Below are 24,842 nucleotides of genomic sequence, written 5' to 3'. Positions count from 1 at the left end.
TACTACAGAAATACAACAAAATTAACTATTGAATTTAGTACTTAAAAACATGGACATGAAATATTATTTTGCCCTCATACTAATTTATAAAAAAAACTATAGAAATACCACGGCATTAATACTAAGATACAAAAATACTATTAAAGAAATATTACAACAGAACTACTACAAAATACAATGACAGTAATATTACAAAATACTCACGAAATACTACAAAAATACTACTATTGAAACACTTCAAACATACTTCTACAGAAAAACTACACAAAAGCACTACAATAATACCATAATAACAATAATGCTACATAAATATCACAACAGATATACTACAAGAATACTTTGACTGATGTAGTACGACTACAAAAATGTGAGATTCTACAAAAAAATACTAAAAAGTAAAATAGAATTACAGTAATACTACAAAATAAAATATCGGATGCGGTAAGGAATCACCAGGGTTGGGTAGGGTTACTTTAATTGGATTACTTTCAATTACTTTTGGATTACTCCAATACCAAATATGCTAATAAAAGACAAAAGAAGCTAAGTATGAATACAATTACTAAATTTTGTGCAGGCTTGGAATACATGGAACGGCAAAAATGATGTTGGCAAGCTGTTTGGATTGATTTTCATTTTGTTTCTGTCGCATTTGATGTTTGTTTTGCCAGAGATCAAAGCCAGGAGAGAAAGCTTACCACGTGTTGTGAGTCATCATTTTATTCCTATTTAGTTTCTTTGGTCTTTTATTAGCATATTTCCTATTGGAGTAATCCAAAAGTAATTGAAAGTAATCCAGTTAAAGTAACCCTAAACAACCCTGGGAATCACAGGGATCGAACAATTTTAAGGGAGTGGAGTATTACCAATGCTGAGCATAGTTTTATTTTATTTTTTTACTTAAGTAAATAAATAATCTAATATTTTAATAGTTGTATAAATGTTATAGTTTTTAGGGGTCCTTGGGTTGGATTTGGTGTTGTTTAAGCACCCCCAAAAAACGGGCTGGTTACACCCATGACGGGAAGTGAATTTCCCAAAGTTTTGTCGGAGTGATCCGCCATGTTGTCATCCTTCCTATTGTCCTCCGGGGGCCCATTCCAAGATGGCCCCCCTCCTCGCGCGCTCTCCACTCTCCGCTTTCTGATTGGCCTTGCCTGACGTCACTAAGCGGCCGTCCACTCACGTGCCGACTTGGGCGTGGCACTACGGCGCATCTCATTCAAGGCGTAGGGGGGGCTGGGGATTTCTCTGCTTCCCAAACTCCACACACAAAACCCCCGAAAAAAACACTAAAAAAAAAACCGGAGAGGGGCGAGCGAAAGAGAGATATCCTTGCAGATTGTTCCCGTATTCCAAGCTCGCTTTATCGGCGTCAAATCCTTCCACGCCGCCGTTCGGTTTTCCCTCTTTTATTGGATCGCTCCAGAGAAGAAACCCGCCGCGTTTTGATTGTCCGGTGAGGGAGGGGGTCCTGAGAAAAAAAGGGAAACAGCGTCCGCCGTCTTTGTTCATTCATTCGCCCCCCTTTTGTGACGACGAGCATGGGAGCGCAGGTTTCCAAAAACGCCGCGAAAGAAGAAGCCGCCGTGGAGAAACCCGGCGAGGTTTCGGCGGCGGGGGCGGCCAAAAGCAACGGACAGGTAATAAAACCCATTTGAAGTGTTGCGGGAGGGGGGCAAAGTGTTGCGTCAATGGCGTCCTCGCTTGCCGGCTTGAGGGAGAAAGTGGACACCACGTTGTGTCTATCTGCGGCAATTCTTTGACATTAAAATACGATAGAAAAGACATACAAATATTTCAAGTACCGCCATGGTGTTTAAATGGTTTCGGACTATCCATTTTTATTCATTTCATTGTGTTTTAAACGTACATGAACCCAAAGCCATTTTTTCATCCCCGCCACGCCTTTGTTAGCAGATTCTCAACCACGTTTTCCTCCCCAAATCTCCCTAAAATTCCTAAATTCTTTTTTTTAATCACACAAACACTCTAACATAAACGTGACCACGTTTTGATAAGATTATAAAAGTAATGTATTTTATTAAAAAAAAAAATCATTTTATGAGGCCTAATCCACGCCGAAAGCTCGCTGACTCCCTCTTCTGGCGCTGAGGAGGTACTGCAAGCGGTCTAGACTCCCGAAATCTGTCGTCACTCTCCTAGCAACAGATGTGGCGCAGCGTTGCTAGCTTTTTTCTGATTGGTCCAGATTTAATTCCAATAAGAATTGTCTTTATTGTTATTATAGAAACGGAGGATGCTTGTTTAGGATGAGATTAAACATGGCACTCCTGGAGAAACATGTCATAAAAGATTTAAAGAGAAAATTTCATATTAGGATACATGAACAAATGCAGGACTGTCTCTGAGGAAATTTACATATTGTGATGAAGTTCATTGTAATATTTTTTAGAATGCCACACATTCTGTTTTTATTACAAGATCATAAATACAGCAAGTTTTTTTTTAACTATTTTAATATTTCTGCTTAGTTGAATAACATACTAGTATACTTTTTCTTGATGAATTAATTTTGGGATGTAATTTTTCTCTTGGAAACCATCAGCATTTTAAAGAACTCTCCTGACTCTGGTCACTGATGTGCTCTAGTGCTACAGGTCACTTAAATAAAGTAAAACCTTGATTAGGGACAGCTTCTTCCCCAAGGGCATCACCACCCTAAACAAGAGCACAAAACTGAAAACCTATTATGCAACGTGTTATTTATTTGGCTTCTGCTAAATGTTTTTTTATAAAATGAAGTAAATATATACTTCACAACGTGTTTGGAGAGTTTTAGTCGCAGCTAACTTTTATTGCATTTATTTTTACTTTGCCTATTCATCCTGACAGTCTTTACTCTCTAAAGTTTTTATTAATTGTTTACCCTGCGGAGAGTGCCATGTCTATTCTCGTTGCATACAATGTTTCACAATGACAATAAAGACGATTTATTTTTTAAAAGATGGAGAAAAAATAAAATGCATGCCCTAAAAGTGTGCTAAATTTTGGAGCAATCGATGTAAAAATTAGATGACCAAAAAACACATCACTTCTTTTGATATGTTATTGAAAAATCAAGTCACAAAAATATAAATAAAAATACACCGCTTGTTTAGACCTGTCTGAAGTTTGTTCTCTACCGCTAAACTAAATATATCATTACGATTTTTTTAGGTGTCGAAAATTATCTTTAAAGAGTAATAAATCTGTTCTTGACCATAATCTGGTCAGGTTCTGTGTTCGACCCCCAAATTGTTTTCCTGTACAAAGTAATGCTATTTATTTTTAGATACATTCACAAAAAAAGACTAAATGGCCTTATTGTCATGATGCAAGTACAGCAAAAATGGTGGGCTTCTACTTTCAGTGTAAGTAAAATAAAATATAAAGGTCAAAATGTGCAAAAAGACAACTTAAAAAAATAGTTATTATATATATTATGTGCATACTCACAGTGACAGTTGTACAGAATATAATGCGCATACCAAAATATATTCATAAAAATACACAAAATATGATTAAAATGTTTAGTAAGAATGATGCTTAAAATGTGTAATTGATCTAAAAGAATCATAATAAAGATAAAAATATTCATGAATTTACAAGCATTTCCTGCACCTTTTCTCACTGTTTTCCTCTTCATCTTCCCCTTTTCGCGAACTTTATTAGCAATAAAACTACAAAATCACAGATTCTCAACACGCCAGAACGAAGATCTGTCTCCGACGGGGCAGGGGTGGCCAAAATATCGAAAATCAGAATTCAAAATTGATCAAGATCCTTATCGGATTCAGAAAAGTTTTTTTTAATATCCCTTATGATGAATCAGACTTTAATTACCTCCTCTTTATTCTAATATTGAGGTTGTGGATAGATGCACAAAGCAACAGAATATCCAAAAATATAAAAGGATGAGTCTTTGTCAACTAACATGAAAATAAACAAAAATAGATACAAATATATGCTATTCCTCTGCTTATATATTTATCCAAAGATTTTAGTATACATTTCGTAGCAACATTTTTATCCATAGAAAATATACATCAAAATTGTTGACCCACTTTTCAAAATATTGTCAACAATTTATTTATTTTATGTGTTAAAGCTTTGAACATTATAAACTATTCCAATATTAATATGCTGAATAATCTTCTCCTTGTGTAGAGTTAAACATGTCATCATATTTCCTCTAATATTATTTATTTCAGATTTTTTTCCTCCGCTGTACTTCTGCAGCACTTTCGATTGCCTTGAAAACGTAACTTTATTTTGTGATTTAATACTCAAACACTACGAAGTAGAGACGTTCACGCCAAATTTGACTATAATGATGCAAAGTTCAATTAAAAGAAAAATTGCAAAAAATGTTATATAATTTTTTTTTTATTTATAAAAACGGCCTTGCCAGGGGCAGCACAATGGGTGAGTGGTTAGCGTGTCCGCGGCACAGTTCTGAGGTCATGGGATCAAATCCAGCTACCAGCCTCCCTGTGTGAAGTTTGCATGTTCTCCCCATGCTTGCGTGGGTTTTCTCCCACATTCCAAAAACATGCAAGTCAGGTTAATTGTCCGCTCCAAATTGTCCCTAGGTGGGAATAAACAGGTGAGTTGTCTGTCCCTGTGTGCTGGCAACCAGTTAAGGGTGTCCACTGCCCCGCAGATGGCTGGGATGGGCTCCAGCACCCCCGTGGCCCTACTGAAGATAAGCGGTGCAGATAATGGGTGGATGGTCTTGCTGGACCAAATTGATACTACAACTCTCAGCGTTACATCGGAAATGTGTGCACTCTTATTTGCATCAATTTAAAGTACTTGATGGCTCATAAATCACGTGATACAACAAATCGATGATCCAATTATTTGCCAACGCTTTGAATACGGTAATTGATTTCATTGATTTGTCAGTGCAGCCCTGGATTTCTTTAGAGCGGGGTTTCCAACCTGGTGCCTGCGGGCAGTCTCCGTTTTGTCTAAATCGCTTTGTGAGAGAAAAAAATTGTTATCATAACATGCAAAATGCTCAGCCAAATGAGCATTCATCTCTGGTACTGTGACTAAGGATAGTGTAATAATAAGATTAAAGCCAATGCTTTTTCCAAAGCTCATCTATATCACTGCTTGTCCTGTGATAAGAGTTGGGCTCTCATTGTCGCAACCTAAATTCAAATTCAGTTACAACTAAAAATGCACACCAAGACTTAGCGTTCTTTTTTTAGGTAAATGGAAAAGATGCTGGTCTAAGTTGGGGCCGCACGATATACCAAATCTAACTGCTATTGCAATGTGACATAGTGAATTTGGATAATCGCAAGGATTTGTAGTTCCATAAAAAATGTGTGTTTTGGCCAACCAGAATTGTCACAGTTTGGGTTTTAACGGCACCGGCCAATCACAGGCAAGTTTTGATGGCACTAGCCCATAAAGGCAAGGTCAAGTTTGCTGGCAGCACGCTGTATCGGCAACCCACCGTGTGGACAGCAAATAGCAACCCTCACAAAGAGTTCCCCAAAAGAGGGCGCTGTTTTGTCAAGCTTAAAGCGTGTCAATGTGATAAATTACTCACAGAAAAAAGCTAAACTAGCACAGAAAATGGCCTTTTAAAATGGCATCAAATTACAATACTGGTCTGTAGAAATCCGTGTTGCCTTCGTCTAAATGCCCCCCGGTTTTGTTCAGGGGGTCAGACAAAATTTGGAGGTGAGCTGTAGTTTGTGGACCACTGTTTCATACCATCACAGTTTGTCATTTTGACTATTATTGTGCACTGTCGTTTCTTATTTTGACTATTACATCATGAACACTATCATGTTGCTGTTCTTTGATGACTACATCCCTTAGGGCTGATCTGCATTCTTTAACCTTGAAAATTCTATTAAAGGGTCTCAAGGGAAGGTCTTAAAACTGGTTTTAATTCCTTATCAGAAGGCTTCTCTCCCTGTTCTCCCTGCAAGTTCGACTTGACTATCTGGGTCGTCGGGGAAGCACTTCCTATGGTGTTTCTTTGGCAAGTACAGCCTGGCGGTGCCCATTGCTTTCCTGGACCAGTTATTGGGGGCTCTATGTGTTTGATCCCAGGCATTAACCGGTACCGGTTTCCATGGTAACCAGTCGCCCGAGAAGCCTCCTCATCTGACTCGCATACGGCACTTTCATCATCTCGTCACCGATGTTTTTCTGTGTAAAGCGTTGTCCCGCTCTTTAGAGATGAGCTGGGCATTGGCTTTGAGGGGCAGCTTTTGACAATACTGATACTAGATCCTACATTAATGGGGAAAAAAAATATTTTGTCCCAAAATTATGAGTAGCACATGTACATAAAACGGGTTGCAAATGTCTTTCAACGTCTCGTTTCTCTAAAAGCCATCGTGTCAACAAAACGCTTAGAGAAAAGCCCCAAAAGGCAGAAAAGATGCTTTCTATCACCAACAAAGTTGGACTTCTCCACCGGCTAAATCTGCTTTGGAGCCATACGTGGTTCCTTTGGCGCTCCCTAAAAACATATCGTGTTATTGCTATGTTGTTACTATGGTATTACTAGGTTAATTCCTTCCTTTTTCCCAAGTATTTTTTTTTCTTTCTTGCAGGAGAACGGCCACGCCAAAAGCAACGGCGACGCCTCCCCTGCCACCGAAGAGGCCAACAAAGGCGACGTCCAAGCGAACGGTAGCACCCCCACCGAGGACGCCCCGAAAGAAGAGGGCGACCAGGCCGACGGTGCCCAAAAAGAAGCCGAAACCGCCGGCGCCGCCAAACCCGAAGAAACGACCGAAGACGGCAAACAAAAGAAGAAGCGCTTCTCCTTTAAGAAACCTTCCTTCAAATTGAGCGGCTTCTCCTTTAAGAAGACCAAAAAAGAGTCTGAGGAAGAGGCCGAAAAGGCGGAGGAAGGCCAGAAGGCGGAGCCTCAAGAGGCAGGGGCGGCGGCCCCGGAGGAAAAAGTCGAAGAGGCCGAGGGGGCCAAGGAGGGGCCCGAGGAAGCGGCCCCGCCCGAGGAAGCGGCCCCGCCCGAGGAGCCCAAACCCGAAGAGCCCGCTAAAGAGGAAAAACCGATGGAGGCGTCTTCACCTGCCGAACCCGAAGTCGCCCCCGCCGCCAGTCCCGAATCTGCCCCCGCCCCCGCCGAGTAAATCTACCGACCCCCCCCCCCCCCGGCCATGAAGGAATGAAAGGACTTATCCGAAAGCAGGAATTTTGTTTTCCGTTCATTCGTTCGTACGTTTTTCTTTTCCCCGACATCTCGACCCCCGTGTAGTTTGTGGGCGGAGATTCCTCGCGTGGGCGGGCGAACGTGCGACCGGGAGACGGAATGTTTAAATTTTTTTTTGTATTTTCCTACACCGTACCGACATATTTACTCGAAGTATTTGGTGCCGGGGCCAATTGGATGTAGCAGCTAACGGTGAGCGCGTCGTGCAGCTAAACATTGATTCAAAAAAATGAAAGCAAACGCTAAAAACTAAGAAACGGAAAATGTCATGGTTTACAACTCTCGCACAATCCAACAATAACTTTTTGGTGCTCATCACTCTCCCCTCCCCTCAACCTGTAGTACTGCACGTTGTATAGACTTTGATATGGCTGGTTTTATGGCTGAAATCGACTTCAATGACATTTTTAACCCATTGTAAATGACTGTTGTTTGTTTTTCCACCATTTGTAAGATTGAATAAAACTCGGGAGATGTTTTAAGCAAAAACAAAAAGAGAAAAAAAAACCTGTTCAAGCTGTGATGACTATATAACACTTCATCTCTAGATTAGTACACTTTAGGTAGGACGGTTTTGGTTCTTTTTGTACATAAAAATTGAATGTAACATTGGCTACGACATGGTATTTAGTGTTGGCTTTCTGTGAGCACTGACAAATAAAGGAAAGAGAATTGGCAATACTGTCCCTATTTTTGAAATGCAGTAGACCCTTTACTATATTTCATTAAACTAGAAAATAGAAACTTTTGCTAAAAAAAACCAATAACTTGGGAAGCGTGTGCACCTTCAGGAAACGTGTGGTACTGCAATCGCCATTTCGCTGACGAATAAAGAATAAGAACTTAGTTGCTATTACTGTCGAGATTTTTGAAATGCGAAAGTTTTATGATTTTTGTAAAGAATAACTCGCTTTGGAATGGATAGAACGACAGCGTCCCCTTTGGGAGAGTTCCCAGATGTACTGCAATTAAATCTGATGATATGAAGTTTTGAACGCAATTAAAACATCAAAAGCTATGTCGTGATAAAATAATGTTTTCACCGTACATAATTATGTCGATTGGAAGGACATTCCCGAGTACAGAGCATAACGCAATTTTCTTACTTCTTTGGCTTTCTAACAAATTAAGCAACTTCAAACACCGTCATCTGATCCTGGTGGGTGGTCATCCGGTTTTAGACCACGCCCAAAGAGACATGATCTGGTCAAGCGGCCCTGGTCTGTATGAAAAGAGGAGCTAATCGATAGCTCGTCCTATTTTCTCCTACCTGCCTTATTGCAAGTCGGGCGCGGTCAGTCTTGAATTCAACACGTGGGCCATACATTGCAACCCTACGGAGCGCGAGACCAACTCTCCACAACACAAGGGGATGGTTTCAGATTTAACACAATTGTTGCTGGTTCTTGGGAATGAGCATTGTTTTCTGTAGAAAGGAATCTCCCCCCCCCCCCCAAAAAAAAAATTGACTAACATAGTGTAAACTTTCTTTTTGTGCTAGTAACTTTCAGTGGTCGAAATCTCCCATAATGTCCAGCGCGTCCCTTCCCCCTTTCATTAATTCTCTGCTAATAAATTGTGTGTTTGATTTCAATTGGCCTAGTTCATTGAATCTATTTTCTTGGGATTAATAATTCATATCAGAACTCGAATAACTTATGTAATAACGTCATTTAATTTTTCATTAGTGTAAGAAATTCTAGCATTCTTCAGAGAAAAAAAGAATTTCGGTGGAGCACAAGCAAACAGGAAAATTTGTTCACTGATAGCAGTAAAGAATAATTCATTTCAATCCTAACATTATTCAAAATTAAATCTAGAAAAATCCCGAGATTTTGAAGGGACATAACAGTAAATAAATCCTGCCTGTTTTCATTTAAAAATAAAGGCTCTGTGTTTGTTTGCCAAAAGGCTTTTTAAAGGTGGGGTGCGGAGTTTGAGGTCTCCTTAAAAAGTTGAAAAGTTAATCCGTTCTCTATAAAGTATATGTTAACATGCCCAACTGAGTTCAAAGAGCCTTTATGCTTTGTTTTACACTGCGCCTTTCAGCTTTTATCTCTTATCAGGCATGTTCAGGGCGGAACAACCCCCCCCCAAAAGATGAAAAAAGAGTTCATCCGAGCACACCTAGGAAATGCACGCAAGTCATGTGTTACTCTGCCGCCATCTCCTGGTTTAAAGTCATGATTGCACCCTTGAGTTCAAATGTCACACCCCACCTTTAATGATACTTATAGCTGCAATATGTAATATTTGACCAGTAGATGGCACTGTGTTGTCCGGTACAAGCGAGGGCCAGTGATACACGGCGAGCGTGACAGAAGGATGCCAGACAAACATAGCGCCGACTTAAGTAGGGATTCCACAGTGTAAAAGAAACAATTTATTTTAAATTCTAAAAAAAATCGATCAGATAGTTCATGTGTTTTACCTAGTATTCAAATCAAAGTATTTTATTTACGAGATGAACGTTTTTTGTACCGCTAGGTGGCACTAAATGTGACAATCTGTCTCTAAGAAATTCAAACACGACAAAAATAAAACTTTCTCAAGGAGAGCGACACTTTGTGGACATTTGTGGTACTGCAGATACCATTTTACGCACACAACCGTTAAAATCAAATTAAAAATACGACAGTAACAAAATAGGAAGTGTATAGATGCATACACAGAATGCGTTTCTGAATACATATACAATTATACTTGTATTGAAATGGTTACTATTTGTTTCATACGCAACTCCATTTCCCACAATGCCCAGCGCCCCAACGTTCGTCAATTCTTGTACTGAACTACAACATTATTTAAAGGGACATAATAAAATAACAAAAAACAAACACTTGTATTCATTTTGTTGGTTACCGGAGCATATTTTAGGCCAATTAAGAAATTTAAAAAACATATATATCACAAACACGAAAGGAAGACGCCAACCTCATACATTTTGGGGGACCTGACATCTCGTGGACATATTGAGTACTGCAGCTGCCAAAGATGATTGATGGAATTCATTTTACTTGATTCCATTTGTTTTTATATTCAATTATTTCTCACAATATTCGTTAATTTCTGTTCGAAATACACAAAAGTATTAAAAGGGACATAATGAAGTCAATAAAACCACGTCAATTAAACATTTTTGATGACTCTTTAGAAATGTAAACATTAAAAAAATACGACTGAAAGAGAAATACTAACCTCAACATTTGAGCGGATGAGTGCGACACTCTGTGGACACAGGTGGTACTGCAGTATTCGAATTACTGTGAACAAAAAGAAATAAAACAAAATTGACATCTTATTAAAATATATATTTTCCATTTTTTCGGCCACGGCTCTACATTGCCCCCACGGGGCACAAGCAAACACGGCAAGTTCTTTTTTTAATATCCGTTTTTTCTCATTTAAATTTTTAAACATATTTTACTACCAATATAGAACTCTTCCTACAAATATACTAGCATGTAAATACTTCAAAAATAATTCTACAGAAATAAAAATACCACAACAGTAATATCATAATACGAAAATACACCACTACAGAATTATTACAGTAGAATTACTACAAAAGTGGAAATACAAAAATACTAAAGGAATATCAGAACAATACGATAATGTAAAATACTACAAACGTACTACGACGGAAATGTTACAAGCGAAATACCACAACAGTAATATTGTAATACAAAAATATTACAGAAATAAGTCACAACCCAACTGGACAGTAGCAGAAAGACAAACAATAAACAAAACCTTTTTACCGGGAAAACGTGTTTTTGGTGTGTGTTTTCTCTAAAATACCCAAAAGATATTTTTTAAAAACATGCAAAATATATAAAACATGTACTTAAAAAAACATGTTTCCAATATATTTTCCTACCTGCCCTGTAGCAATAAATAACAATCAAAACACAAAAACTTTTTATTGGGAAAAATACAGTTTTTCATTGAAAGTATTTTTTCTAATACTAATTAAGCCAAAACTTTATCAAATAATATTTTTAAAAAAATACATATACGTAAAATGTATAAAACATGTATTTAAAAACCATGTTTACAAAAGATTTATTCCTATGGCTTAGTAGCAAAAAAACATCAGTTTTTTTTGTGTGTTTTTTCTAAAATACCCAATTCATATTTTTTTTAAAACATGCAAAATGTATAAAACATGTATTTAAAAATATGTTTACAATATATTTTTCTAACTGCCCAGTAGCAAAAAACAAAAACAAAAAACTAAAACTTTTTAACTGGGGAAAAAAATGTTTTTTTTTTTTGTTACCTAGATTTTATAAAGTAATATTTAGAAAAAAATAGATGAAATGTATAAAAAGTGTATGTAAGCATGTTTACAATAGAGTTATTCATTTGGCTCAGTAGCAAATAAACAAACAAAAAACCAAAACTTTTTCCTGGGAAAAACATCAGAGTTTTTTGTGTGTTTTTTCTAAAATACCCAATCAAGCCAAACCTTTATAAAGTAATATTTTTAAAAAAAAGAAACATTAAAAAAAAAAAACACGTTTACAATATATTTTCCGAAGTGCCCTGTAGCAAAAAAACAAACAAAAAAGAAAAACTTTTTCCCGGGGAAAAAACTGTTTTTTCAAAAGATACCCAGATTTTAGGAAGTAATATTTTAAAAAAATACATGAAATGTATAAAAAGTGTATGTAAAAAGCACGTTTACAATTGATTTATTCCTATGTCTCAGTAGCAAAAAAACAAACAAAAAACCAAAACTTTTTCCTGGGAAAAACATTGGGTTTTTTTTTTTTTTCTCTAAAATACCCAATCAAGCCAAACCTTCATAAAGTAATCTTTTTCTAAAAAACATGCAAAATATTAAAAAAAAAATACCACGTAAACACATTATATTGTCCGAACTGCCCTCTAGCAATAGAACCAACAAAAAACAAAAACTTTTTACTGGGAAAATCATTTTTCTTTAATAATACCCTGATTTTATGAAGTAATATTTAAAAAAAAAAATACATGAAATGTATAAAAAGTGTTTACAATTGATTTATTCCTATGTCTCAGTGGCAAAAAAACAAACAAAAAACCAAAACTTTTTCCTGGGAAAAACATCGGTGTTTTTTTTTGTGTGTGTTTTCTCTAAAATACTCAATCAAGCCAAACCTTTATAAAGTAATATTTTTAAAAAAAAGAAACATTAAAAAAAAAAAACACGTTTACAATATATTTTCCGAAGTGCCCTGTAGCAAAAAAACAAACAAAAAAGAAAAACTTTTTCCCGGGGAAAAAACTGTTTTTTCAAAAGATACCCAGATTTTAGGAAGTAATATTTTAAAAAAATACATGAAATGTATAAAAAGTGTATGTAAAAAGCACGTTTACAATTGATTTATTCCTATGTCTCAGTAGCAAAAAAACAAACAAAAAACCAAAACTTTTTCCTGGGAAAAACATTGGGTTTTTTTTTTTTTTCTCTAAAATACCCAATCAAGCCAAACCTTCATAAAGTAATCTTTTTCTAAAAAACATGCAAAATATTAAAAAAAAAATACCACGTAAACACATTATATTGTCCGAACTGCCCTCTAGCAATAGAACCAACAAAAAACAAAAACTTTTTACTGGGAAAATCATTTTTCTTTAATAATACCCTGATTTTATGAAGTAATATTTAAAAAAAAAAATACATGAAATGTATAAAAAGTGTTTACAATTGATTTATTCCTATGTCTCAGTGGCAAAAAAACAAACAAAAAACCAAAACTTTTTCCTGGGAAAAACATCGGTGTTTTTTTTTGTGTGTGTTTTCTCTAAAATACTCAATCAAGCCAAACCTTTATAAAGTAATATTTTTCTAAAAAACATGCAAAATATAAAAAAAAAAAAAAACTCGTTTACAATTTATTTTATGAACTGCCCTGTGGCAAAAAAGATAAACAAAAAACTAAAACTTTTTACCGGGAAAACCATTTTTTTTTTAAATACCCAGATTTTATAAAGTAATATTTCAAAAAAATACATGAAATGTATAAAAAGTGTATGTAAAAAGCAATGGATTTATCCTTATTGCCCTGCAGATAAAAAAAAAAAAAACGTTTTAATGGAAAAAACACAGTTTTTCGTTGAAACGATGTATTCTAAGATACGCAGATTCTTACCCTGTAATAAAAAAAAGCAATCAAATCAGTTTCCGGAAACCTTTCTGGCCCGTCTGGCTCTGCAACACCTTCGCATACTCGATCGGGACTCGGGCGTGGACGGACCATTTGCATAAAGCAGCGACTGAAACTCTCCGGGATGCAAATTCCGCACCGAAAAACAGGTAAGCTTGCATTTCAGCACCAGATTTTCTTGACTTTTCTCTGTCGGTGTTTGGCCCCTCGGGATGGACCCCCAAAACCCGTTGTGAGGAGGTAGTACGACTATGGAAATTCTACAAAAATACTTCAGAATGACTCCAAAACAGACCCTGCACCCCCTAAATCACAGGTGTCAAACAGGCGGCGCGCGTGCCAGATCAGGCCCGCTAAGGGATTGAATCCGGCCCGCGAGACAACACTCAGAGAAGCGCAAGAGAAAAACGAGCCGCGGGTTGAAATATGTCAACTTGATGTTGCCAAAGCCAGGTGCCTCGAACAAAGACACTCTACTTGTATTGCTTTCTCACTCGCTATGTTTCTCTCTCATTTCCTCCCCTTTTCTCTCTCTCTGTCTCTCTCTCTATGTCTCTTTTTTTCTCTTTCTTTGTTCCTCTTTCTCTTTTTACCTTCTTTTGCTCCCTCTTCCTTTTTTCCTTTTCCCTCCCGTCTCTCACTTTCCCTTTCTCTCTTTCCCCCCCTTCTCTCTTTCTCTCTCTCTCTCCTTCTTTTCCACCCATTTCTCCCACTCTGTCTCTGTCTCTTTCACTCTCTGTGTCCCTCTTTTTCTCTTCCTTTGTTGCGCTTTGTCTCTTTCTCTCTCTGTGTCTTTTTCAATTATTTTGCTTTAACTTCCTTTATTCCTTTTCTCTCCTTTCTCTTTCTCTCTTCCTACCCTTTGCACTTTCTTTTCTCTTTTCTCTACTTCTGTAATTCTATTTCTCTTTGGATTTCTTTCTTCCGCTCCCTTTCTTTCCACCCTCTCTCACGACTTTTTATCTTTTGTTTCTCTTTCACGACTTTTTAACTTTTGTTTCTCCGTCTCTCTCCCATTCTCTCTCTCTCTTTCTCTCTCTCTCTCTTTCTTTTCCACCTCTTTCCTCCCACTCTCGGTCTCTCTCTCTTTCACTCTATGTGTCACACTTTTTCTCTTTCTTTGTTACTCTTTGTCTCTTTCTCTCTCTCTATCTTTTTAACTTATTTTGCTCTAACTTCCTTTTTTAACTTTCTCTCTTTTCTCTTTCTCTCTTCCGACCCTTTGCCCTTTCTTTTCTCTTTTCTCTCCTTCTGTCTTTCTATTTCTCTTTGGATTTCTTTCTTCCGCTCCCTTTCTTTCCCCCTCTCTCACGACTTCTCTTTTTATCTCTTGTTTCTCACGCTCTCTCCCTTTTTTTCCCGCCCTCTTTCCTTTTTCCTTCCCTCTTTTTTTTATTTCTTTACCTCTCTTTTTCTTTCTCTTTAATTTACTGTTGTTTGTTCTATCGTGTGGCCCCCGAGATAAAAACAGTTTGACACCCCTGCCCTAAATGAAGCAGCAGGACGGAGCCTATGCATCCCCGAACCCCCCCTCCGCACATGCGCACAGTGCAGCCCCCTGGTGGCGGTGAACGGAAGCACCACAGCGCGTCAAAACGCAGCAGCACGGCGCGTTCCCGCAATTCGAATTCGATGGGATTCTTATCACATCATGTAAACGAGCCGCTTCTGGCAGGTGCCGCACGCACGCGCACGCGCACGGCAGGGAAAAGAACGATCGAAAGAGATAATGGATTCGGGACGGTCGGGATGCGGCGACGCGGTGGACGTCGTCGTCGTGCGATTGTGAAGAAGGAATAGAAGATGGTGAGTCAACCGCCATGATGGAAACCCCCCCCCCCCCTCCTATTAAGAATAAATGTCATCATCATCAGGATGATGATTCGGATGCTGGCGACGGAGGTTGACCTTCAGCATCGGGACCGCGGTGGTCGTGAGGGGGGTGGGGGTCCGAGGCGACCCGCACCCCTAGAATAAAGAGCCCCCCCCCCGAGGCAGGGGCCCCCAAATATTTCATGACAATAGCTTTGGACTATAGCGCAACATCGTTACTGTGCAGGGGCGTCGCATTGAAAAGCGGAAGGGGGAGGGGAAGGGGGAAGGGGAAGGGGGAAGGGGAAGGTGAATGGGATTCGAACTGTAGCGGGCTGTGCATTTCACACTTAGTCATTCAGTAGTGTTAGGTCTAAAACATAGGTGTCAACCAGGTGGCCCGCGGGCCAAATCAGGCCCGCTAAGGGATTGAATCCGGCCAGCGAGACAACACTTAGAGAAGCGCAGGAGAACAACGAGCTGCAGGTTAAAATATGGCAACTTGATGTTGCCAAAGCCAGGTTCCTCTCACAAAGATACTGTACTTGTCTTTCTCTCTCTCTCTCCCTCTCTTCCACCCCTTTTCTCCCACTCTGTCTGTGTCTCTTTCACTCTCTGTGTCTCTCTTTTTCTCTTTCTTTGTTGCTCTTTGTCTCTTTCCCTGTGTCTTTTTAACTTCTTTTGCTCGAACTTCCTTTTTTCCTTTTCTCTCTTTTCTCTTTCTCTCGTCCTACCCTTTGTGCTTTCTTTTCTCCTTTCTCCCCTTCTGTCTTTCTATTTCTCTTTGGATTTCTTTCTTTCTCTCCCTTTCTTTTCCCCCTCTCTCACAACTTTTTACCTCTTTTGTTTCTCTCTCTCTCTCTCTCTCTCTCTCTCTCTGTGTGTCTCTATTTTTCTCTCTCTCTTTGTTGCTCTTTGTCTCTTGCTCTCTCTGTCTTTTTTACTTCTTTTGCCCTAACTTCCTTTTTTCCTTTTCTCTCTTTTCTCTTTCTTTCTTCCTACCTTTTACGCTTACTTTTCGCTTTTCTCTCCTTCTGTCTTTCTATTTCTCTTTGGATTTCTTTCTTTCTCTCCCTTTCTTTTCCCCCTCTCTCACAACTTTTTACCTCTTTTGTTTCTCTCTTTCTCTCTCTCTCTCTCTCTGTGTCTCTATTTTTTTCTCTCTCTTTGTTGCTCTTTGTCTCTTGCTCTCTCTGTGTCTTTTTTACTTCTTTTGCTCTAACTTCCTTTTTTCCTTTTCTCTTTCTTTCTTCCTACCTTTTGTGCTTACTTTTCGCTTTTCTCTCCTTCTGTCTTTCTATTTCTCTTTGGATTTCTTTCTTCCTCTCCCTTTCTTTTCCCCCTCTCTCACAACTTTTTTCTTTCTTTGTCCCGCCCTCTCTCCTTTCCCTCCCTTTTTCTCTTATTTCTTTGTCTCTCTTTTTCTTTCTCTTTAATCTACTAGTCTGGCCCCCGACAGAATGTTTGTTCTATCGTGTGGCCCCCCGAGTTCAAATGACTTTGACACCCCTGGTCTAAAGCATGGATTTCAACTCAAGCACCCCCCCACCACCAAAATTAAGGCATTTCTAAAACTCTCGTCTCCATAATAAAGGACGAAATACGCTAAAATATGCTGAAAAACTCCACTGCTTGAAATAGTTCAGTCCATTTGATTCCTACCCCCAAATTGCAGTATTTTGGTAGTATTACCACAGTAGATTTTTTTTCTAGTATTCCCATAGCATATATTTTTTGGTAATATATCTGTATTATTACTCTAATTGTATTTTTGTAGTATTTCTGAAGTCATATTTTTGTAGTATTGCTGTAGTTTTTTTGCAGTTGTATTTTTGTGGTTTCTCCATGGTAAAATCTTTGTCGTATATCTGTAGTATTGTTGTAGTATTACTTTAGTTGTATTTTTGTCGTGTTTCTGTAGTCTTTTTCAAGTATTATTATACTTTTATATTGAAGTATTTTGTAGTATTTCTACAGCAGTATTTTGTAGTGTTTATATTGTACAATTTTTGTAGTATATCTGCAGTATTTTGTAGTATTTTTATAGTATATTTTTCTGGTGATATATCTGTTTTATTAATCTGGTTGTATTTTTGAAGTATTTCTGCAGTCATATTTTTGGTAGTATTTTTGCAGTTGTATTTATGTGGTATCTCTATCGTAGAATCTTTGTCATATATTTGTACGATTGTTGTAGAATTACATTAGTTGTATTTTTGTGGTATTTTTGTAGTATTTCTGTAGCGTTTTTCAAGTATTACTGTACTTTTATCTTGAAGTATTTTGTAGTATTTCTACAGTGGTATTTTTGTAGGATTTCCATTGAACAATTTATTTTGTATAGCTTCAGTATTTTTGTAGTATTACTTTAGTCGTATTCTTGTGTTATTTCTGTAGTCTTTTTCAAGTATTACTGTACTATTATATTTAAGTATTTTGTAGTATTTCTACAGTCGTATTTTTGTAGGATTTCCATAGAAAATTTATTTTGTATAGCTTCAGTATTTTTGTAGTATTACTTTAGTCGTATTCTTGTGTTATTTCTGTAGTCTTTTTCAAGTATTACTGTACTATTATATTTAAGTATTTTGTAGTATTTCTACAGTCGTATTTTTGTAGGATTTCCATAGAAAATTTATTTTGTATAGCTTCAGTGTTTGTGTAGTATTATTTGAGTTCTATTTTTGTGGTATTTCTGTAGTCTTTTTCAAGTATGACTGTACATTTATTTTGTAGTATTTCTATAGTAGTATTTTTGTAGTATTTCCATAGTACAATTTTTGTCGTATGTCTGCAGTATTTTGTAGTATTTCTATAGTAGATTTTTTGTAATATATCTGTTTTGTTACTCTAATTGTATTTTTTTTAGTATTTCTGTAGTCATATTTTTGGTATAGTAGAATCTTTGTCGTATTTTTGTAGTATTTCTGTAGCCTTTTTCAAGTATTACTTTACTTTTATTTTGAAGTATTTTGTAGTATTTCTACAGCAGTATTTTGTAGTATTTCCATAGTACAATATTTGTAGTATATCTGCGGTATTTTGGGAGTATTTGTGTCACAATATTAATCTATCAGTATTTTTGCATTATTGTGTTACTGTACTGGTACTTTTGAAGTATTTTTGTAAAAGTATTTTGCAGTAATTCAGAATTCCGTACAAGATTCTTTGTCTTGCTTTAGTATTTTTATTAGTACTGTAGTGGTATTTTCTAGTATTTTACAGTCTCAGAAACTCATAATAACCTCGTAAATTTGCAATATTATTTAGGGATGTGCTGGGTTCGTATACCTTTATCAAGGCCAAATTCAAGCACCTTGTAAGGATTTTCAAAGCTAATTTTCCCAATTTCTCTGGTACCATGAAAAGAAGAAATCCGTGTCAAGCATTTACAAGATCATCACCAAAATGTAAGCACCTTTCAATCCTTGAAACACACAACATTACAATGCAAGCATTTTCGAGGATTTCAAGCACCCGTACGAACCTTGTAAAAATACAAAGATTTTGGAGAAGATTGTCATGTTTTTCTCAGAGTTTTTCATGTTCTATGTTGTTTTCGAAAACTAAGGCATCAAGAGGCGTGGTTGAAGACCTGACGCAGCCTGTTGGATCCTGGCTTTTATTCTGCGGGACAACCGAGAAGCTAGCGCCCTCTGCTGCCGATTGAACCTCCTTCACTTTCCGGCTGCCAGTGAAATCCACAACGTTGGTTTAGTTTAGTTTTTGTCAGGTGAGCTCTTCAAGAATTAAATATGAGTCCTTTTTCCCTTGGTAGGGTTTCCAGCAGCACTTGATCAGCCCGGTGGCTCACGAAGATTTTCCGACAGGCGTTTTTCAGGACAGAGCGATGTCCTCGGCACCCGTCCACAGGATCCTGCGGCCGCTCTTCCTGAGCACCTTCATCCTGGGCTGCTTCGTCACGCTCTTCCTGATGTACTTCAAGCCGTCCACCGGGTGGCTTTCGGGCCCGGCTGAGCCTACCGCGTCCAGCGAGCACGGGGGCGGCATCTCGGACGGCAAAAACCAGAACAACGCCACCACCTTACTGGTCTGGTTGTGGCCCTTCGGCCAGACCTACGACCTGAACCAGTGCTCCTCGCTCTTCAACATCGAGGGCTGCTCCGTCACGGCCGACCGTAACCTGTACAACAAGTCGGACGGGGTCCTCATCCACCACCGGGACATCAGCTCCGATCTGACCAACCTGCCGCCGCCGCTGCGTCCGTCCTTCCAGAAGTGGATCTGGATGAACCTGGAGTCGCCCTCGCACTCTTCACAGTTGAGCGGAATTGAGAACATCTTCAACCTGACCCTCAACTACCGACGGGACGCCGACATCCAAGTCCCGTACGGCTCGGTGGTAGATGCCGAAACCCAGGACGACTTTGTCCCCCCCAGCAAGAACAAACTGATCTGCTGGATCGTGAGCAATTGGAACCAGGACCACATCCGAGTCAAGTACTACAACGAGCTCTACAAGCACATCGAGGTCCACGGTTACGGTCAGGCCTTCGGGGAGTACATCCCGGACCAGGACTACTTTCCCACCATCGCCAGCTGCAAGTTCTACCTGGCCTTCGAGAACTCTATCCACAAGGACTACATCACAGAGAAGTTTTACAACCCGCTGGCTGTGGGCACCATCCCGGTGGTGCTCGGGCCCTCGCGGCAGAACTACGAGAACTTTGTCCAAGGGGACGCCTTCGTGCACGTGGACGACTTCGCCTCGCCAAAGGAGCTGGCTGAGTACCTGCTGCTCTTGGACAAGAACCAGGAGTTGTTTCTCAAGTACTTTGAGTGGCGGCGCCACCACAAGGTGAAGTTGGCGCTTTTTTGGGCCGAGCACACGTGCCTGGCATGCGACTACTTACGCAGGCACAGGGGGAACCAGACGGTCAAGGACTTGGACAAGTGGTTCTGGGGCTGAGCCAGAATGTGTTGAAGTTAAGGTTTTGGATTCATTGGCCTCATTGAAACCCCTCACTGAAACTGGCCTGCGACTGCCTGCTCAGGCACAGGGACAACCAGACGGTCTGGAACTTGGTCAAATGGTTCTGTTGCTGTGTCATTGCTGAAAGATTTAGATTTTGGATCTAATGGACTAGTTGAGACGACTCCCTGGACCTGGCCTTCGACTACCTGCGCAGGCACAGGGACAACCAGACGGTCTGGAACTTGGTCGAATGGTTCTGTTGCTGTGCCATTGCTGAAAGATTTTGATTTTGGATGTATTGGACTAATTGAGACGGCTCCCTAGACCTGGCCTTCAACTACCTGCGCAGGCACAGGGAGGACCAGATGGTCAAGAACTTGAACAAGTGGTTGATCCAGGACTGCTGAAGGTTTTGATTTTAAATCGTTCGGCATCATCAAAAACACTCACTGGATCTGGCCTTCGACTACCTGCGCAGGCACAGGGAGGACCGTATGGTCAAGAACTTGAACAAGTGGTTGATCCAGGACTGCTGAAGGTTTAGGGTTTAAATTGATCCTCATGAAAAACACTCACTGGACCTGGCCAGCGACTATCTACACAGGCACAGGGAGAAACATACGGTCACAAACTTGGACAAATGGTTTGGGGGCTGATCCAGGACGCATCACGGTTGAAGGTTTGGGGTTTGTGATTCTTTGGACTTATCAACAGCGCTCAACAGACCTGGCCTGTGACGACCTGCGCAGGCACAGGGACACACAGACGTTCTGGACATATCACTACTGAAAGTTTTGGGTTTAGATGTATTGGCCTCATCAGAACCAATCACTGGAATTTGCACTTTGTCTTAACTTTGTTCTGCCTTATTTGGACTTGTCTCCCGTCTCCCCAAGGTAATGCCGAGTAGCACAATTAACTATGTTCCCAAATCTGGACCAGGAATGTAGAACTACAAAATAATCTGAAACAAAGTCAAAGACCCATTCTTGCTAGCCTGCCATTGACGGCTATATGTCAAAAATCCATTCTAGCTAGTCTACCGTTAACATATTGGCGTGATGGATCAGTTTTAGCGAGGTTGGCGGTAAGTGAGCTAACCTACGATGCTAATGAGCGAAAAACAAAAATATACGTTTCACAAAGCTTTAAAGATTTTTGTTGCAAAATATAGCATAATATAATCGGAAATTGGTTTGCTTGGATTTTAGCCGTAATTATTATTCAACCAAATTTTATGAATTAATTAAGAATTTCACGGAGTGAGTTACAGGTCAATAAGTTCAATAATTTTAGTTAGCTGCTAATATGTTGCTCCTACGCTAGGTTAGCCTAGTCACAAGGAAGAAAGGTTGTTGACCTTGTTGAAGATCAATTTCAAAGTTTCATTCTGTAAAACAAGGACAAACGGTGCCCAAAAAGGCGGGAAAAAACATGCTAATGCTAACATTAGAGGTCGATGTATGTCGTTTCATTTCATCGCCTTTTTTTTGAAAGAATATGTGTCGTTCAAAAACTGAGTTTACAACACGATTAAGACCGACAAAAGCGTTTTAGCAGTGGCGTTAGCATTAGCATCGTAACGACTCGGCAATGCTTCGGAGGAGATCGGGTAAAGTTTTTATTTTTGTTTTTTTTCCATTTTTCCTAGCATTCAAGTGCACATTTCTTGTTTTTTTCTCAATGCCATTATTTGAAAACGTCGATGCTTTTGTTGACAGAACTTACGATTATTTTTAAACCATGTTTACAAGCTTTGATCGGTGCTGCTGTTTGAGTTAGCAAGAAACTAGTGAAAGATTTGATCTCAGGGTTCGTACAGCTTTTTCAAGCACTTTTCAAGGACTTTCAATTTTCCAATTTTCCTAGTACCATTCAAAGAAATAATCCAGCGTTGGTCAAAAGAACGGGACCCTAAAGTTGAAAAACCCTAACTCTAGCTCCAACCTTATTTCGGAACCCTAAAATCGGACGAAAACCCTACTTGTAGTTCAAACCCTAGCTCCTAACTGTAACCCTACACCGAAGTCTAGCTGTAACCCTAACATTAAGACTGTTTGAAACCGTAACCCAAGCTCTAAACCTATTTCGTAACCCTACATTTGGTTTAAAACCCTAACATAGAGCTCAAACCCTAGTTCCTGACCTTAAACCCAAACTTAACTAACTTTAGCCTCAACCCTATTTAAGAACCCTAGAAATTGGGTTTAAAACCCTAATAAGGAGCCGAAAACCCTAGCCCAAACCTATTTTGGAACCATAAAATAAGTTTAAAACCCTTATTTAAAGCTAAAACCCTAGCTCCAAATCCTAACCTAAGAAACATGGCAACCATTTCAAGCATTTACAAGCACTTGGCTTAAAATTAAAGCACTTTTCAAACCTTGAAAACAGAACATTAAAATTCAAGCATTTTCAAGTATTCTAAGCACTCGTACGAACCCTGTTATCTAAGTGAAATTCTGGAAGTATTTCTATTTCAAGACAAGAACTATGAAGAACTTTCCAGAACTGAGATTTCTGACTTGAAATGAGATTTGTGGTTTTAAAGTTTGAATTTCAGCTTTTCGTTTTTCTTTCTTACGTAGTGGTTCAACTTTTTTGATACGAGTAGTCGAGACCGGACCGGTATTACGTTTACAGGAACTCTTTACAAAAATGTATACGTCTTAAATTTTTGTTTTCACCGTCATTGCATTGTTTAATATTTATGACCGACCAGTTTTCTTTCATACACGTATTATGTACGATTCTGATCCTTTTGGTACCTCTGGACTAAGATATGTTATGAATGAAACCCGCAGTTATTATGTAAGCCCTATGATGACTGCCAACTAGTGGTGGTGCTTGGTACTGGAGGATTTGATGCCGAAAAAATGACAACAAAAATCAAAAAAATCTGCCTACACTGAAATCAATTGGGACAAAAGCTGTTTTATTGTTTTGTGACCCATTTATGATTGATTTATGATCCTACATGTCGTGTAGATATATATATATATATACAAACACACACACTCACATACAAACATTTCTGGCAGTCCTGACATACTCAAAAACTATATATGATTGATTTAAGACGTTGCATGTCATGTGTATCCAAGTAAACTATTAAAATATGATTTATGACTGCATTCCACACGTTCCTTACATCATGCATTTATACAACAAAGCTAGAAAAAAATGTTACATGACTGCATTTCACACATTCCAAACACCTCTTACTAGGGTTGATTTAGGACTCCACCTGTCTCATGCAAATGAGATGCAAAAACATAACGAATGACAGCATTTCAAACATTACTAGCTTTCCTGGAAACTGATTGATTTAAGGACCTATTTCTCATGTTTTCACAATGTAGCTATAAGAAGGTAATTTATGACAGCAATTCTATGTATTCCTAGCCATTATTTACACTTCATTTTTAACCCTAACTCTAGTATAATGCATATGAGTTATGAAATATGATTTATGGGAATGTCAGGAATGCAAAAACACCGTCAACAATAATACGTATTTTGCTTACTTGCATAGACCTGACAGGTGTGGTCATAAACCAATCATAAATAATAAGAAATGTCAGAGATGTAAGGATAAAATATGCTACAATCATAAAGCCAGAAAAAGTAGAATAGCGGTCATAAATCTTATTTTATAGCACAAATATGGCAGCCCATTTACATAAATAAGACTGGCATGTCAAGGGTATCAGGGAATGCAGGGAATAAGGTCAAAAATCATAAAAATAAGTCAAATTCTTATTTTCTTATATATGGGGAATGGGGGTCATACATCTATTACACAGTGTTTATACAACTTTTCCATGGCCAAATTCAAGCACTTTTTAAACACGTTCAAAGCCAATTTAAAAATGTTCCCAGTACCCTGCATCTTGGTCTCTTCACCTGTCCTTTTGGGAATGAGGCATAGGGAGTGATGCCGCTTCATTGAACGATGCCATACAAACTAATGCCAGCTGCCGTTAATTACGAAGGAAAAAGGAATGCAATTGCAAAGCAAATCCACCAGAGCAGGCGTGTTGGCATCATTTTCAAGCAGACTTTTTATTTTTCTTCATTATCTATGGACTCGGACTGCCGGGTAACACAGCAACAATTTCAAGCATTTACAAGCACTTCACCCAAATTCAAGTACTTTTCAAAATCTTACAAACACAACATTAAAATTCAAGCATTTTCAGGGATTTCAAGCTCATAAGAACCCTGATTATAAATAATTACAAATCATTTCTTATAATTTAGGGAAGGCATACCACTGAAAGGGTCATGAATCAATCATAGACCGTTATAACACAATAAAAACTGATTTTGACATGATGTCCCCTCCTACTAGAGGTCAGATGAGGCCTTAAAAAAATCCAGCCTGACCCGATCTGACCGTGCTGGTATTAAAGCCTGAGCCCAAAAAATTAACCTGAGGGGCCGAGCCAGAAGCAAAAACGAATTTTAGCATTTTATGTGAGGACTCGGGAGGAGGGGTGTGTTTGGCCGATTATGAAATTTGCGTCGGGCTCAGGTCTAAGATCTCATATTTTTTTATCACAACGCCAACATTTTGATTTCAATCCATTTTCCCACCACAATCGGAAAGTACGAGACGGATTATTTTCTTCGGGAGCGTCGCGATAAAACCTGTATTTATGTAAAAAGAAAACAAAAACTGAGGAGAACAAACGTGTCCTGTATATTATTTCAATGTCGTGTTCCG

General features: G+C 38.6%; 2 protein-coding genes and 1 long non-coding RNA gene across 3 annotated transcripts in view; 2 read left to right on the top strand and 1 right to left on the bottom strand.

Annotated features, from left to right (window-relative positions):
- Nucleotides 1-24,842, bottom strand: part of LOC148352234 (uncharacterized) — a 130,924-nt gene that overhangs the window by 5,312 nt on the left and 100,770 nt on the right. The window contains exon 3 of the long non-coding RNA XR_015852892.1: nt 10,412-10,476. This is a non-coding gene — a long non-coding RNA (uncharacterized LOC148352234). The remainder of the gene's footprint in view (nt 1-10,411; nt 10,477-24,842) is intronic.
- LOC148352238 (myristoylated alanine-rich C-kinase substrate-like) lies at nt 1,246-7,892 on the top strand. The gene is made up of 2 exons (XM_088354661.1): nt 1,246-1,643; nt 6,591-7,892. Exons 1-2 carry the CDS (start codon nt 1,545-1,547, stop codon nt 7,131-7,133), a joined length of 642 nt encoding a protein of 213 aa, XP_088210787.1. The 5' UTR covers nt 1,246-1,544; the 3' UTR covers nt 7,134-7,892.
- Nucleotides 14,944-24,842, top strand: part of fut9a (fucosyltransferase 9a) — a 10,106-nt gene continuing 207 nt past the window's right edge. The window contains exons 1-3 of the mRNA XM_088354385.1: nt 14,944-15,171; nt 18,749-18,885; nt 18,956-24,842. The exon at nt 18,956-24,842 is cut by the window's right edge and continues 207 nt beyond it. Coding sequence (XP_088210511.1) covers nt 19,028-20,107 — 1,080 coding nt within the window. The 5' untranslated portion in view covers nt 14,944-15,171; nt 18,749-18,885; nt 18,956-19,027 and the 3' untranslated portion in view covers nt 20,108-24,842. The remainder of the gene's footprint in view (nt 15,172-18,748; nt 18,886-18,955) is intronic.

The sequence above is a fragment of the Urocampus carinirostris genome, chromosome 15, assembly GCF_059441175.1.
Source record: "Urocampus carinirostris isolate Australia breed hairy pipefish chromosome 15, RoL_Ucar_1.0, whole genome shotgun sequence".
Taxonomy (NCBI): domain Eukaryota; kingdom Metazoa; phylum Chordata; class Actinopteri; order Syngnathiformes; family Syngnathidae; genus Urocampus; species Urocampus carinirostris.
The sequence above is the reverse complement of the archived record's forward strand: the minus strand, read 5'-3'. Positions and strand labels throughout refer to the sequence as shown.